Source organism: Apodemus sylvaticus, chromosome 10 (genome assembly GCF_947179515.1).
Source record: "Apodemus sylvaticus chromosome 10, mApoSyl1.1, whole genome shotgun sequence".
Taxonomy (NCBI): Eukaryota; Metazoa; Chordata; class Mammalia; order Rodentia; family Muridae; genus Apodemus; species Apodemus sylvaticus.
Window position 1 is genome coordinate 61,948,157 of NC_067481.1, and position 17,147 is coordinate 61,965,303.

At 45.8% G+C, this 17,147-nt stretch overlaps 1 protein-coding gene across 1 annotated transcript; it reads left to right on the top strand.

Moving 5' to 3' along the window:
• The first annotated feature begins 1,515 nt into the window (after positions 1-1,515).
• Positions 1,516-13,457, top strand: Cenpv (centromere protein V). Its single transcript, XM_052194287.1, has 5 exons — positions 1,516-1,918; positions 4,446-4,544; positions 7,048-7,117; positions 10,562-10,676; positions 13,123-13,457. Exons 1-5 carry the CDS (start codon positions 1,575-1,577, stop codon positions 13,245-13,247), a joined length of 753 nt encoding a protein of 250 aa, XP_052050247.1. The 5' UTR covers positions 1,516-1,574; the 3' UTR covers positions 13,248-13,457.
• The last annotated feature ends 3,690 nt before the right edge of the window (positions 13,458-17,147 follow it).

Below are 17,147 nucleotides of genomic sequence, written 5' to 3' on the forward strand. Positions count from 1 at the left end.
GATACTAGCACTTAGGAGGTTGAGGCTTGAGGATTGCTACAGGTTTGAAGCCAGTCTTAGCTACTTAGTGAGTCTAGGAGTAGACTAGGCTAGAGAGTGAAGCCCTGACTCAAACAACCAGGACAGCCGAGTAAGGGTGTGGGTGTCCAGACAGCCTGTTTGTGGGAGAAGAGAACTCATGGTGTAGACTGTCTTCTGCTCCCCATGCGCCTGTGCACTTGCTCCCCTCCTGAACAATGATTTTAAGAAATATAGTGCCTCAGGAGGCAGAAGCAGGCAGATCACAGTGAGCTGAAGATGAGCCTGAGCTACATTAGTGAGTTTCAGGCCAGCCAGGGCTACTCCATTAGACCTTGTCTCTAAATAAAGACACAAAACAGGCAAAAGTAATTCACAGTGAGAAAAAGTCAAAACAGTGGTCACTTGGAGAGATATTCTAGTGGGCTAGGATGTGCCACATCTGAACTGGATGCAAATCTGTACATTTAAGATATGGCACAAGGGGCTGGAGAGATGGCTCAGTGGTTAAGAGCACTGACTGCTCTTCTGAAGGTCCTAAATTCAAATCCCAGCAACCAAATGGTATCTCAAAACCATCTGTAATGAGATAATACTCTTACAAATCAACAAAAACAGAACTAAGTTGAAAATGTAAAATGCAGCAAAAATGAGTAAAAGAAAATGTTTCTTTAAAAGTTTGGAGACGCTGGGTGGGTGGGTGGGGGTTGGCACACGTCTTGAATCCCAGCACTTGGGAGGCAGAGGCAGGCAGATTTCTGAGTTTCGAGGCCAGCCTGGTCTACAGAGTGAGTTCCAGGACAGCCAGGGCTACACAGAGAAACCCTGTCTCGGGAAAAAAAGTTTGGAGACTCTCTGGGATGCCCCAGTGAGTGGTTCTTGTGAGTTTTGTCTTTAAACTTCAATACCGTATTCTGCAAAAGCATATGAATGGAAAATAATCCTGGATCTATTCATTTACTTAAAATTGAAAACAAAATCAGGGGCTGGGAATGTTGCTTAGTGCTAGAGTGCTTGCACAAGGCTCTGGGTCCTATTCTCAGTTCTGCAAAACCACCAAAAAACCTGTTGACCATTGATCAAACTGATTCCAGCTGTCATTTATGCCTCAAGTAGCAGGTGTCCGACAATTTACATACGTTAGCTCATATTATGTACATGATGGCTTCTGCAAAGTTGGTAGTGTTACCACCTTGGAAACCACTAAGTCACCCAAGCGTGTCACCTCTGATGTGGCCATGAATTTATGAATTGAGGCCTGACCCAGGTCCCCAGTTGCGAATGTGTGGTGGGGAAGTCCTGGCGTCAGTGGAGGCCAGAAGCTCCTTCGCTGATCAAACCTGCACCGCTACCTGCAAGCGCAGGTGGAGGCGCGGTCTCGTTAGACCCTCAGCCCTCGGCCATACGGTCCAGGGTCTCTCGTTGGGTCCCGAGCTCACGTGTTCCGTAGCGCCGCGCACCACCCCCGGGGCCTTCAGGTTGTCGGAGGCGGGGACGCGCATCGGCCGTCGGGAGCGCGCAGAGCTGAGAGGCCTGTGAGCCCGGCTGAAGAAGACATGCGGCGGACTCGCAGCGCCGTGGCCACCGACCCGCGGGAGCAGCGGCGCTCGGGGTCCTCCGGGGGCCTGAGTGGCGGCGAAAGTCGCGCGCGGCGCTCCCGGAGCAGGACTAGGGCCGGGGCCGGGGGCGGGGTGGCCGTTCCGCAGCCGTCGGCAAAGCCGCGGCCCAAGCCACCGCCGCGGGCCCAGGAGGCGGCCGCCGAGGAGCCGCCACCGGCGGACACCCCCGCCGCCTCGGTGTCGGCGCTCGACCTGGGGGAGCAGCGGGAGCGCTGGGAGACGTTCCAGAAGCGGCAACGGCTCAGTTTCGAGGGCGCCGCCAAGCTGCTGCTGGATACCTTGTGAGTGTGTCGAGGGCGGCGGGCCGGCACAAGCGAGCTGCGCAGGGGCGGCGGGACCCGAGGCTGAGTGCGGAGCCGTGGCGGGCTGCTCCGGATGGTGCAGGAGGGCCGGCCCCTCGGTGAAAAAAACAGACATCCCACTATTTCCCAGCTACGAAGACCGTTTTACCTGTGTTTGCACGTGCTTTCGTGGAGTGGGCGGGAGAAAAAATCGAAGTGGAGAATTTAGTGGCCTGAGGAGCGAAGTCCCGTTGTTCGGATCAGTTCCCCGGAGGGAGGGTCCGGGGTGCAGTTATTGACCTCCGAGGGAAACGCGCGCAAAGCGTTGTCCAGGAGAGGCCCTTGCAGGGGGATTGGGGAGCTAAAGCTTGATGCTCTCATCCCGGGTCTGGGCTGGCAGGCTTTACTTTGTGCTTCTGTAGTGCTTCCAGCTTCTTTGATGGCCTAAAGAGCAGATCAGAGATCCGTTATTGGGGAAAGAGCTGATAACTACTTAGGCCAGATGCGTGCCTGCTCTTTGGCAAATGTGATGTGAACCCCTTTTTCCTTTACCCATTGTGCTCCGAGAAATACCGAGTACTCTCCTCTTATAGCTCTCACTCAGGGATAAATTAAAAGAAAATAAAAGATGAGGCAAACTAACATTAACCTAACAATTGCTTAACATTCTCATCTACTTTTCATAACAACAAGATATTCTTTTGTCTTTGTTCCAGAAGTAATTCTCTTGGTTTTGGTGCAGTCTCTAAGAAACAGAATATTTATTTAGCTTTCTATGTGTTTCATTTATTCAATTTTATTCTCTTGGGCTATAAGTTGAATGCATTAAAATATTAAAAACAAAAATCAGTTAAAACTTAAAACATAAATATAACATGGAGTACCTGTTGTGTACTAGCTACTGGGAGATCTAAATGATACTATATAAAACTCCATAGAGCTGGGCACAGTAGCACATGCCTATCATCCTAGCACTCAGGAGGCTGAGGTGGACTAGTATGGCGATTTCAAGGGCAGCCTGGACTACAGAGTTAGATCTTTTTCTCCAAAGAAAGAGAAAGAAAGGAAGACAGAAACAAGCCAGTGAGAAGGTGGTCCGCGTGTGTAAACCCAGTGCTTGGAAGGTAAGGCGAGAAGATGTACAAGCTCAAGGTCATCCTGTGCACACAGTTAATTTGAGGCCAGCTTGAGCTGCTATTGACACCCTGTCCCAAAAGGAAACAAGAAAGACCCCCAAACAGAAAGCAAACATTTGAGGTAATATTTTCCCCTAAAACAAAGTGATGATGTTCTTAAAAAAAAAAAAAAGATACTAAAAAGATTGGCAGGAAAGAGTTTCACTTACCAGATTAGCATGCTGTATGTTTGCTTATATTTACTTTATGGTCTGCTAAGCTAACTTTTATAAGAAGAAAATGTATAGTATACACTAGCATTTGGTTCAAATATCGCATAGGAAAAAATGGAGGACTGTATAGCGAATATGGGTTCTCAGTGGGATGATCACGGGGGAGGGGGAAGGGGCTCTCATTGTGTCATTAAACTGTTTGGATTTTTTTTTTGTTACAATAAACATTGTATATGGAAGAAGAAAATGAGATGTTAACTTGTTAGAGAACCTGGGAGAGCTTTCAGTCTTGCCTTTAATCAGATGGCAGGTTGAAGCGACTGTTTTCTCTGTGGTGGTTATTCAGAAGTCATGGTGAAACATTCTCTTGCTTATTTTTGGCAAGAATATTTAGTCTTTGGGGCAAGGGGCTTCACGATGGTCACTGAATCTTAATGTTGCTATGGGGCTGGCTCCAACTGTATACGGTTGTGTGAAAAGTCATATACTTGAGAAGCATGAGGAGAGTGAAGAACAGAGTTAGAGAAACCTTTGTTGACCCCTTAGAAGGCAACTGGGCCACCTGTCTTTTTCATAGCTACTTGTACCATCTTTATTACAATCAAAACTGAATATTATTTGGCCAGTTTGACTGATGGCTGCTTAAGGCTGCTAAGGTTTCTTCTTGGTCCTTAGCTTGTAATTTTTACAAATAATCAGTTGACATAAAAACGTTGAGGGTGGGGGCAAATGAGCCAGGCTTCTCTCCTATCATCCCATTTACTGAATTCTGGGAATATTTTATTTTGCAGTCATAAAATTCAAGACAGTTCCCAGTGAAAATACTGAACCTCTTTTTTTTTTTTTTTTTTTTTTGTTCTGTTTTGTTCTGTTTTGTTTTGTTTTTGTTCTTCAAGACAGGGTTTCTCTGTATAGCCCTGGTTGTCCTGGAACTGATTCTGTAGACCAGGCTGGCCTCGAACTCAGAAATCTGCTTGCCTCTGCCTCTCAAGTGCTGGGATTAAAGGTGTGTGTCACCACTGCCCGGCACTGAACCTCTTTTATGAGATACATCTGGTTGTCCTGTCAAAAGAAAGAGTGACTTTATTTTAAGAACAAAAAGACAACATGAAGGAGGCAGACCGTAAGGCCCCTGCTTGTCTGTCAGAAGTTTTGTGATCTAGTTTTTATTTCATTTAGTGAGTACCAGGGCCTGGTGAAGCACACAGGAGGCTGTCACTGTGGAGCAGTTCGCTTTGAAGTTTGGGCTTCAGCAGACTTGCACATCTTTGACTGCAAGTGAGTATTTTATCTTCCCAAATTGGCTTAGAAGATTTGTAAAGGAAAAAAGGCTGTGTTTCAGAGCCATGTGGGAGTCGGGGTCTAGAGGAAACAGTGTTGGCTGGGAGCTGATAACTGCTCCATCAGGGACCAAGGACACAGAGGTTCCTTGTTCTGTCCTTTGTCTTGTGCACAACTTGGAATGTTCAGTGATAACTGAATATTATATGTTATTCATTTAGTATGTGCGGAGATCAGAGGACAACTTGTGGGATGGAGTCTGTTCTCTCCTTGTCCTAGGGTCATCCAGTCAATCAGACTGGTGGCAGGTATTTTTACCCACCAAGTCACCTGATTGGTCTGATAAATTTGTTTTTTGTTTTGTTTTGTTTGAGACAGGGTTTCTCTGTGTACCCCTGGCTGTCCTGGAACTCACTCTGTAGACCACGCTGGCCTCGAACTCAGAAATCCCCCTGCCTCTGCCTCCCAGGTGCTGGGATTAAAGGCGTGCCCCACCACCACCTGGCGATGAATTTGTTTTAAAGTGGGGGAAGGCTAAACATTCTGAGTCAGTCAGAGTAGTACCCACAGTTTGTATGATCTGTGTGTGTTTGTACCACAGAGTTACATAGCAGCAGAGTTTAGGTGACAGAATGCCGGGATTCTAGGGCTGTGGCTTATAGGCTCCTGCGTCCAACTGATCCCACTGATTTAGGGGTGATTAGAAGAGGTGGATCAAGCTGGTGGTAATTCTCTGTTGGGTTGCTGGGAATCCCACTTTGAGCAGACTCTTCTTAGAATCTATCAGTGAAGGGAACTAGAAGTAATCGGGTGGAGAGTATGTACACCTGGAAGCTTTTTTTTGTACTGATTCTCTCTGTTCTTGGCATGAGTCCCCTGGTACCACCCCCAAAAGTGGAAGGCCTGCTTCTTATTTTCTTCATGTATGAGTACACTGTAGCTGTCTTCACACACACCAGAAGAGGGTATTAGATCCCATTGCAGATGGTTGTGAGCCACCATGTGGTTGCCAGGAATTGAATTCAGGACCTCTGGAAGAGCAGTTGGTGCTCTTAACTGCTAAGCCATCGCTCCAGCCCTCGAAGGCCTGCTTCTTAGCATCTTCCCTGGCATTATAATAGAGCAGGAACAGGCTTTGCCTTCTGGACTGGCTATGGGCATGTACTTAATTACTCAAGAGGGTCCAGTCCTTTTTCCTCTAATTTTACCTAAATCCTATATAAATAATAAATACTATAAATATTATTTATTATATAAGTAATAAATACTCCTCAAGTGTAGACCTGGCTAGGCCACTAATGAAGTCCAGATTTCGAAAGAAGCATTATGGCATAATTTCTTGGAGACTCCTATACTAAATCAGAATACTTTAAAGTGTAAGTTAGGGCTGGAGGTAGAGCCTTTGCCTAATATGTACAAAGCTGGGTCTGATCGCCAGTACTGCATTAACTTGGCCACACCCAGGGGGAGGTAGAGACAGGAGGATCAGAAGTTCAGGATTGTGTCCTCAGCTGCATCAGTGTTTGTCACCAGCTTGTGTACATGAGATTCTTTTCTCAAAATAAGCAAGCAAGCAAAGACATTCAAGGCCATCTTCAACTCTATGGTAAGTGGGAAGCCAGCTTGGAGATACATGAGACCCTGTCTCAAAAAATAAAATAATGTTAAAATTTTAACATGACCCCTCTATCTCAAAGAACAGAATAAAGTTAAAAAATTTAAAAACTTATTTTATTCATGTGGATGTTGTACACGCATGTATGTCTGCACCGCATACCCCCAGAATTCAGAAGAGGGTGTTTGATACCCTGGAACTGTGAGCTACCAGGTGGATACTGGGAATTGAACCAGAGTCTATTACTACTACTCTTAACTACTGCTCTTAACTGCAGAGTCATCTCTAGTCCCAAAGTTAAATTTCTTTAAAAAGGTGGAGGTATATTTTGGTGATAGAATCCCTGCTTAGTGCGCATGATACCCTGGGTTCAGTATTCCTAGGGTAGAGAAATAAAAACAGACAAAAATAGTGGGATTGAAAAAAACAGATATTGACTCAATTTCCAGTTTGGTATTTCTGGATAAAATGTTGGGAACTTGATTTTCTTATGTGGAACTAGAGGAATCCTAAGGTTCCTTTCTCAGCTCTGATGTGTCTTCTAAAAAGGCACAAGGGTATAGAACTGTCTGAAATTCATTTTCTGGGTGTCTTTTAAGTCCACTGTTTCTCTTCAGGGTCGGGAGGGAGGGGCAGCAGACATGAGGTCCAGGATTGCTGAATGCTGTGTGGTCTTTCCTGCTGGCTGTTACCAGTAGGCTTCACGGCCACGAAGAGCTGGGGCTCCAGGTGGCCTGTCCAGCAGCCTAAGTCCTCTTCCCTGGATGGTGCTGAGAAGGGTGTCCTGCTTGAGGTCAGCTGGTTCTACAGGCATTGGGCTGGGCTGCTTGGCCATGTGGATGATGCAGATGACCGCTCACAGCCTGGCCCTTGCTCTCTCCGTAGCTGTAGCATCTGCAAGAAGAAGCAGAATAGACACTTCATTGTTCCAGCTTCTCGCTTCAAACTCCTGAAGGTTAGTACCACAAGCCCCTGCCCCATCTTTTAAGCCTGCTATCTGTAAACTGTGGGGGACAGAGAGCTCAGCAGGACATTTTAAGGACTTTGAGATTCTTTTTTTTCTTAGATGGGGCCTCGGTGTGTAGCCTAGGCTAAGCCTCAAACTTACAGTCCTCTTACCTAAGCCTCCGAGTGCTGGGGTTGCAGAGTTGTGCTACTATTCTTGCTTGATTATTTTTCACATTTTTTTAAGCGTTGAAGATGAAACTCGGGTCTGAACAGTATTGCTTGTAGCTTTGCCACACAGAGCTCCTTCTCTAGCCCACAGGTGTACTTTAACTGACTCTGTTGTTTCTCTTTTAAACTTTTTCATATATATTTTTTACTTATTAGTGGGTAGGCCCGAAATTAAAAATAAATGTAAAAACAAAACAAAACAACATTTTTAGGGGCTGGAGAGAAAGTTAAAGATACTGGCTGCTCGTCTGGAAAACCCGGATGCTGTAGGCCGAGGTTCTGTTGCTCTCCTTACCTTCATGGGAGCAGACATACACTCGGTGCATATACATACACGCAGTCAAAACACCCAAAGACATAAAATGTAATAGATAAATTAAAAAATTTAAATATATGGAGCTGGAGAGATGCCTCAGTGGTTAAGAACACTGGGTGCTCTTCGAAGAGGACCCAGGTTCAATTCCCAGCACCCACATGGCAACTCACAACTGTCTGTAACTCCAGTTGCAGATCTGACACCCTCTTACAGGCATACATGTAGGCAAAACACCAGTGCACATAGAATAAAAATAAATTTAAAAAACACTCAAAAATGCTAAATTTACTTTTTTTTTTGTTTGTTTTTGTTTTGTTTTGTTTTTTTCAAGACAGGGTTTCTCTGTGTAGCCCTGGCTGTCCTGGAACACTCTGTAGACCCTCTGGCCATGAACTTAGAAATCCGCCTGCCTCTGCCTCCCAAGTGCTGTGATTAAAGGCGTGCGCCACCACTGCCCAGCTAAATTTACTTTTTTATGTGTCTGTGAGTCTGGTGTGTATGCGCATGTATATATCTACATGGCTGTATGTGCACATATGCAGAAACCCACAGAGGCCAGAAGAAAGCACTGGATCCCTGGGAGCTGGAGTTCTAAGATGTTTTAGGCGTGTATAAGTACAGGGCTTTTCTACACCATCCCTTGTCCCCAAATGATGACATGATGTGGAGACCTTCTTACATTGTAGCTGGGCGGATATTCATCTATTCTAACCTGACTATGTTAATCTGACCTACTTTCCTGTCACAGAGCCCATTACCTGCCATCTTGGCCTCAGCCATGGCCTCCTCCTGTGTCCTCACAGCTTCCCTATCCCACCTGAGACCCCCAGTCCTCTGAAAGAGCAAGAAGGACTTTTACCCATGGAACCACCTAGCCAGCCTCTTGTTGTCACTATTACTGTTGTTCTCTTTTGAGGCAGGGTCTCATGCAGCCCAAGCTGGCCTTGAGCTAGCTTGGGTTGATGTTGAATCTCTGATCCTCCTGTCTTCACCTCCCTAGTGCTAACGCTACAGGCATGCAACACTCCTGCTGGCCGAATGTATTTTTCTCTCTGTTCTTCAATGCCATGTTAACCAGCATTGTGATTTTTTTAAATTCCTTTTCATTTCATGTGCATTGGTGTTTTGCCTGCATGTATGTCTTCTGTGTGAGGGTGTCAAATCCTCTGGAACTGGAGCCACAAACAACCATGAGCTGAGCTGCCCTGTGGGTGCCAGGTCCGCTGGACAAACAGCCAATGCTCCCAAACACTGAGCCATCCCTCCAGCTTCCACAGTTTGTGATTTTAAAAAAAAAGATTTATATTGTTATGTGTATGTATGCATTGTTATCAAGCACTTCTGCATGTGAGTGCCCACAGAGGCCAGAGAGATTGTTAGGCCTGCCACTTTTACCCCCCTACCTCCTGCCCCCTCCCCCCACTTGCTCTGGCCCCACTTGCTCCGGCCCTGCTCACTCCAGCCTATTTACTATATATAAGTACACTGTAGCTGTCTTCAGACACTGCAGAAGAGGGCATCAGATCTCTTTACAGATGTTGTGAGCCACCATATGGTTGCTGGGATTTGAACTCAGGACCTCTGGAAGAGTAATCAGTGCTCTTAACCACTGAGCCATCTCTCTAGCCTCACCAGTCACTTTTATGTATGTACATGTGCACATGCGCGTGTGAGTGCAGGTGCCTGTGGAGGCACTGGCTCACTGTGGAGCAGGAGTTACAGGCAGTTCTAAGCTGCCTGAAGTTAGTGCTGAGAGCAGAACTCTCAGGTCTTCTACAATAGCGGTATGTGCTCTAACTGCTAAACCATCTTTCCAGCCTCACATTTGCGATTTTTTTTTTTTTTTGGTTTTGTTGTTTGTTTGTTTTTTCAAGACAGGGTTTCTCTGTGTAGCCCTGACTGTCCTGGAACTCACTCTGTAGACCAGGCTGGCCTCAAACTCAGAAATCTGCCTGCCTCTGCCTCCCAAGTGCTGGGATTAAAAGTGTGTGCCGCCACTGCCTTACTGTTTGTGATTTTTTTTTTTTTTTTATCTTTTTTCACCAAGTAAGAAATATCTTGTGGGGCTGGAGAGATGGCTCAGCCGTTAAGAGCACTGACTGCTCTTCTGAAGGTCCTGAGTTCAAATCCCAGCATCCACATGGTGGCTCACAACCATCTGTAACAGGATCTGACTCCCTCTTCTGGAGTGTCTGAAGACAGCTACACTGTACTTATATATAATAAATCTTAAAAAAAAAAAAAGAAGAAGAAGCACTAACTGTGGGGCTGGCGAAATGGCTCAGTGGTTGGGAACCATGGGCGTTCCTCCAAAGGAGCTGGGTTCAATTCCCAGCACCCACATGGCAGCTCACAAATGTCTGCAACTTTAAGTTCCAGGGGATCTGACGCCCTCACACAGATGTGCATTCAGGCAAAACACCAGTCCACATAAAATTAAATAAATAATTTTTAAAAAACACTTCAGGACTTAAGTAACACTACAATGGTCTGGGCCCTCTCACATTAAAAAAAGAAAGAAAACTAACCCTTTGTCTATGACTTGTAGCAAAGAGATTTTTCCTATCCTTAATAACTCCAGTATAGTTAGTAGTGCTCTTAAGATCTTGGCCTCTGTTTTCTTTAGATATAACCAATCCCTCAGGTCTTTACGGGTCTTCTGTTTGACATCAGTAAGGTCTGAGGATGGTTTGTTCACTGTGCAGTTGGCATAAGAGATCCACAGATTAACATGCTCCAGTGTGAACTGTCTCTGGGGAGTCCAGAGGTTTTCGGTCTTTTCTAGGAATCAGGAGCTGTCCCCATAACCCAGAGAACTGTACAAAAGTCACCCCCACTAATGTTTCAAAAGATCGACTTCTAATAACATTAAATGATCAATTTGTCTCTTTGTCCCTGTTCTCCCAGGGTGCTGAGAGCATAACCACGTACACATTTAACACGCACAAAGCCCAGCACACCTTCTGTAAGCGATGTGGTGTCCAGAGCTTCTATACTCCGCGATCCAACCCTGGGGGCTTTGGTGAGTGAAGGGATTGTTTGTGGGCTTGGGACCCTGAGGTGCCCAGAGTGCTTGTGGTTGGACAGATGGGTCCTGGCGTGTGTCAGAAGAACAAGGTTCCTCCAGTGAGCTCTGGTCCAGTGTCTGGGCCTGTGGTAAAGTTTTCCATCTATAGGTGGTTTTTAATCACTAGTATTGTAGGGCTGTGGGAAGACATGCAACATATGGAGCCAATCAGTGGGAAGGGGTGAAGAGAGGCTGGGTGGTTAAGACCACCAGCTGTTCTTCCAGAGGACCAAATTAGTTATTTCTTTTATGTATATGAGTACACGGTCACTGTCTTCAGACACACCTTCAGAGGGCATAAGATCCCAATTGCAGATGGTTGTGAGCCACCATGTGGTTGCTGGGAATTGAACTCAGGACCTCTGGAAGAGCAGTCAGTGCTCTTAATCACTGAGCCATCTCTCCAGCTCCAATTCCCAATTTCTATCTGTAACTCCAGTTTTGGGAATCTGACACTCTCCTCTTGTTTCTTTGGGCACTGCATGCATGTGGTACACAAAATCTTCAGGTTAAACACCTAGGCACATAAAATAAATACATGAATAAAAATAAATGTAAAACAAAAAAACAAAAACAAGATGGGTAGGAAATGTGCCCGTGGCTTTGGGGGAGGCCACTGGAACAATGACAGTGTGAAGGGAGGAAGAGGCCTGATGGTGGCTGTTGCTGATTTAAAACAAAATCAATGCTATGGCTGCTGCCCAGTGGCAGAGTGAACACTTGCCTGGCATGCATGGTCCTCACTCTGTCCCTAAATAGATAAATAAAGTTTAATTTGTTCTAGGGGAAAAAAGTTCTTTACTGCACTGCATGATGCTTGATTTCATGTCACAGTTAAATAAAAGGATGGAGGAAGAAGAAGAAGAAGAGGAAGAGCCAAGTGTGGATGTGGTGGCAAATATTTTTGATCCTAGCACTTGGGAGGTAGAGGCAGGTGCATCTCTTTTGAGTTCTCGGCCAGCCTGATCTACAGAGTGAGTTCCAGAATAGCCAAGGCCACATAGTGGGACCTTATCTCGGAAAAAAGCAGCAAGAAAACAAGGTGTGCTGTTGCCTAACCCCAGCACTTGAGAGTGATCAGATGTTCAAGGCCATCTTCAGCTATGTAGCTTCTTTGTAGTTAGCCTAGGCTAGAGACACACGCAACACCCCCACCCCTCAAAAATAATGATATGGGGGAGCTAAAAAGTCAGCTTAGTGGTTCTCTGGGTGATCTTGCAGAGGATCTGGTTTGGATTCCAGCACAAAGTAGTGGAATCCGTCTGTACATAACCATCTGTAATCTCAGGGTCCAGTGCCCTTTAGTGCTCTCTGCAGGCACCAGTGTGCACGTACATGGTACACAGACAAGTAAGCAGGCAAAACACCATAGACAGATAAATGTATTTATTTAAAAAGAAGCAAAAGGAGCCTCTAGAGCCCTCTTCAGGTCCTACTTGACCTGGAAGTGGATGCAACCTGCCCTTAGGGTAAATGGAGACTGACTGACTGACTGTCCCTGTGTAATAGCCTCACGTGAAGCTGATGGTGCAGAGTGACTATGCAGAGAGGAGAGGGCATGACATGATCTTGGCTACTGTTTTCCTTTTTTTTTTTTTTTTTTAACCCAAGACAGGGTTTCTCTGTATAGCCCTGGCTGTCCTGGAACTCACTCTGAAGACCAGGCTGGGCTCGAACTCAGAAATCCACCTGCCTCTGCCTCCCAGAGTGCTGGGATTACAGGTGTGTGCCACCACCGCCCAGCTACTACTGTTTTCTTAATGATCAGTTTGTCTATTTGTCCCTGTTCTCCCAGGGTCACCTTACCCCATGTCTTCAGCTACTGCTGCTGGTTTCTGGTCCACCAAGTCCTGGTATCTTGGAATAAGAAAGGGTTTTTTTATTTGTTTATTTGTTGGTTTGTTTTGTGTTATATAGTTATAAAGTCCTGTATAAATTGGAAAGTATTTAATTCTTTATTTAAACCCAGGAAAAGTCTGAGAATTTTTCAGGCTGCTACTCAAAAGAGATTGTGCCAGGCTTGAACCTTCCTAATGCGTTCCATATTAATGGTCCCCACCCCTTTGACTGAAGGCAGGGCCCTTGTACATACTTGGCAAGTGTTCTACCACTGAGCTCTCCCCCCCCCCCCACCTCAGTGTGGTTTTGAATGCTGTGTAGCATTGGTTGACCCTCATTCAGGGCATCAGATCTTCATGGGACAGGTGAGGACCAAAGCCAGAAGACTGAAGGTGTTCCGACTAGAGCAATGTTGGTAATCATCAGGACACACGTCATCCTCATGAGCGGCCACTCAGATAGCTTGAGTGTGGGAATGATGCTTGCAGGTGAGCGCTTGCCTGACACATTCTCTGGCCTTACCCGCACCTGGAACCCCTCTTTCTGTTCTACTTGCTCTTAGGAATCGCCCCCCACTGCCTGGATGAAGGCACCGTGCGGAGTGTGGTCACTGAGGAATTCAACGGCAGTGACTGGGAGCGGGCCATGAAGGAGCACAAGACCATCAAGAACATGTCTAAGGAGTGACAGGGCAGCAGCCTTGTAGGCTGCCATGGTTGTGTCGCTGTGGAGGCCTGGCTGCCATCTCCACTCCCCGTGTCCCTTCGGTTCGCTCCAGCCACCATTTCTTTAGGCAGCTCTGCCCTTAACCCAGGTTTCATGTAAGACACCTGACCTTCTCTCCCTTCCTACCAACTTTTGTGTGATCTTTTAGAAAATAAATATTTCTGACATTAATGCTATTGCTATGACATATTTCTTTGAACTTTGAGTTTTGCTTCTGAAGCTTATCACTTCAGATCAGATTAACATAGCAGGCACTATTAAGATACCAGCAGCCACATTGAGAAGAGACACAACTCAAAACAGCAGTTACAGCCAGAAGACTGAATGATTACAGTCCTTGTGAGTTGTAAAGACATGGACTCTAGGTTCTCAGGGTACACAGAGATAGTTCAGGAGGGCGGGGGAGCCTGTGACAGGAGTCACTCCGGACATATGATTTTAGTTTATTCCTTATCTACTCATGTATTTGATTATTTTTATCACAGTGGGCTCTTTGTTGGCAGTCTTTTTCTTCTTCCTCCCCCCCCACCCCCAGTAGTTTCATCATGTAGCCCAGGCTGGCCTGTGTTTGCAAATCTCAGCCTCCCGCATGCTAGGCTATAAGCATGTATTACTGTACCTGCCCATTTTTTTTTTAAGATTAATTTATTATTATATGTAAATACACTAGCTGTCTTCAGACACTCCAGAAGAGGGCATCAGATCTTGTTGCGGATGATTGTGAGCCACCATGTGGTTGCTGGGATTTGAACTCAGGACCTTTGGAAGAGCAGTCAGTGCTCTTAACTGCTGAGCTATCTCTCCAGCCCCCATGTTTTTTAAAATAAGGTAAAACAGCTTCTTTGTTTGATTTTCTGTCGTCAAGTGCTGTGGTTAGAAGCTAGGACCACATGCATGCAGCCTTAGCCACTTCTGTTCTCCCTCTGTGGTAAGACAGATGTAACACAAAATGTAGCATCTTAACTCCACATGGGAACATAGGTTATACATATGAACACACACCACACAAATATACATCCACAATAATGAAAAAGGACAATTTGGTTACTCACCAGCTGAGGTTTTAGTATCAGAAGGCTGGCTCTTATATAAAGGTAATTGAGAAACTGAGAACAGCTTTGAATAAGACAAAGCCAGGCTATTATACAAAAATGGTAATACTCATATTTATTGAATACTTGATAGTTTCCAGGAACTATTTAATGTAGTTGACTGAATAATTCAGTGTTTTCTTTTTAAAATTAGCAAAGTTTTTAGTTTCACTACAGCATTTAAAAATTAAGCTGGGTATGGTGGCTCATGCTTTTAATCCCAGTATTGGGGAGGCAGAGGCAGGTAGATCTCTTGAGTTTGAGCCCAGCCTGGTCTACAGAGGTAGTTCTAGGACAGCCAGGGCTTCACAGAGAAACTGTTTTCAAAGGGGGGGGAAATCAGTGTGTGTCCCTGTGTGCTATAGCCTGCCTTAACAAATGTTTATGAAGTACTTGGGTATGTTCACAGAGAGGTTTGGGGGAAGCCACATGATGGACATATGAAGGAACAGAGAGACACGGAGCCAATGAAAAGACTGCAGGGGAAGAGTCCCCAAAAGAGGTTACCTCAGAAAATGTGGTAATTTACAACTCAGCCTCTGAAAGCATGAAGCCAGATCTGGAACTCGCAGCGGGAGGAGAGCCTGTTCCTGAAAGCTGTTCTCTGAGCTCCATCTGCTTCTAGGGGAGACTGTATATCAGATAGACTATCGAAGTCAGTCCTAGGGCTACATGCTCCACAGAAACTGAAGTTCAGAGTCCAAACTCCATTATTGCCCATGTCTGTAAATCTCATTATTCAGGAGGCAGAGGCAGAGGCAGGAGGATTGTGGCAAACTCCATGCCAATCAGTCTAAAGAACAAATTTCAGACAGTCCAGACTTCACAGTAAGACATAGTATGTCTCAAAAATAAACAGACAAAGGCGAAGTGGAAACTGAAAGGTTCATTGGAAAGTCAGTTGTGAAGGTGTGTTTTCCTGAAGTGGACACGGGTGAAAGCCCACGGCAGACTTATGAAGGAACATTTTGATGAAGCAGACACAGGAGAAAGAATGTTCTGCTAAATCAAACACATGAAAGTACGTGTGAGGAAGAATTCTTTGCTAATGACACTCATGTACTGGTCCACCTTACATTGCATAGTGGAGCTACATTTATCAGGACTCCATAGAGAGAAATGCACCCAAAAAATATGATTGGCAGAGTGATGTCAGCTGAGATAGATACCAGTGCTGAGGCAAGACACAGGCTGAAGTAAGATCCATGGAGAACACGTGATGTTTGGAGGGTATAAATAGGACTCAGTGGCAGTGACAGAGGCTGAATCTGGCTTGCTTATGAAGCTAGCTGTGAAACACTTCTTATCTTCGATTCTCAGAGAGAGGCACAGCCCAGAACTCCTCCTGGTGTTCCTGCTGGTCCCTCCTGCTGACTCCCAAGGCTGAGACCTGGCTGTCTCTGCTAGGTCACTCCACTGCTGCTGACCCCAGTTTGCCATCCTGACTCTACTGAACTGGACTGCTGGTGTATCTGTGAAGGGTTTGCAAGTCATGGAACTGCTGCTGCTGACCTCTGAACTGAGCTGCCGATTTAGGCAGGCAGATCTCTGTGAGTTGGAGGCCAGCCTGGTCTACAGAGTGAGTTCCAGGACAGCCAAGACTACATGGAGAAACCCTGTCTTGAAAAACCAAGAAAAAAAAGTCATTAGTAAAGCCTTGTGCCATATAACTCTGTTCTTAGTTGGCACCAGGTCCTTGAAGAACTCTTATTTTGAAATGGTGGCCTGGACTTATCTTCCTTTTCTCCCTCCATCCCTCAGGACAGGAGCACCCCAGCCTTGTGATCCTGAGTCCCTGCACATGTCTTTTAGAGTCCCTCCCAAAGCCAAACAGCTCCTCTGTAATAGGAAGTCAGTATCAGGCCACAGGAAACCTGGGGTTGTCTGTGGATGCTTGTCTTACCTTTCTATTGTTGTGGCAAAACACCACGACTAAGAAACTTACAAAAGAAAGTATTTAATCGCCCTTATGGTTCCAGAGGGTTAAAGTCCATGGCAGAGCAAAGTCACAGTGGCAGACCCATCTTGATCTACAAGCAAGAGGCAGCTGGGCTGGAGGGGGGCAGGGCCCGACCTGAGCATTTATAATCTCCAAGCCCCAGTGACACACCTCCTACACACCTCCTAACCCCTCCCAAACAGTTCTTCCAAGTGGGGAATAGAATATTCTAATTGCCGGGGCGTGGTGGAGCTCCCCTGTAATCCCAGCACTCTGGGAGGCAGAGGCAGGCGGTTTTCTGAGTTTGAGGCCAGCCTGGTCTACAGAGTGAGCTCCAAGACAGCCAGGGCTATACAGAGGAACTCTGTCTCAAAAAAAAAAAAACAAATCAAAAAAAAAATTTTATTCTAACTGATGAGCCTTTGGGGTGCCATTTTCATTCCAGCCACCATGGTGCTCACTGTCAAGGCTCTAAAGGTCCTAAGACCCTGATTTCCACGTGGTAATGCAGTCTTACTTAGCAAATTGAACTGCTTGGACCCTGTTTATGGTGCTGTGGCTAGGATTTGTGGTATTCTGATATTGGCTTAGGAAATCATCTGTTTCCACTAAGCTTCCCACTTGGTTGCCATGGGATTGTAAACACTCTTCCACTGGTTATTTAATCTATTTTGTCCTAGAAATTGCTCTGCATTCTTATTTTAATTTAGCTTGTTTTGTTTTGTTTTTTTGAGCCAGGGTTTCTCTGTGTAGCCCTGGCTGTCCTGGAACTCTGTAGACCAGGCTGGCTTTGAACTCAGAGATCCACCTGCCTCTGCCTCTCAAGTGCTG

Coding starts and splice junctions, on each gene's coding strand:
- Cenpv (XM_052194287.1), top strand. CDS start 1,575: ATGCGGCGGACTCGCAGCGCCGTGGCCACCGACCCGCGGGAGCAGCGG. Junction 7,118..10,561: donor CTCGCTTCAAACTCCTGAAG/GTTAGTACCACA, acceptor CTGTTCTCCCAG/GGTGCTGAGAGCATAACCAC. Junction 10,677..13,122: donor ATCCAACCCTGGGGGCTTTG/GTGAGTGAAGGG, acceptor ACTTGCTCTTAG/GAATCGCCCCCCACTGCCTG.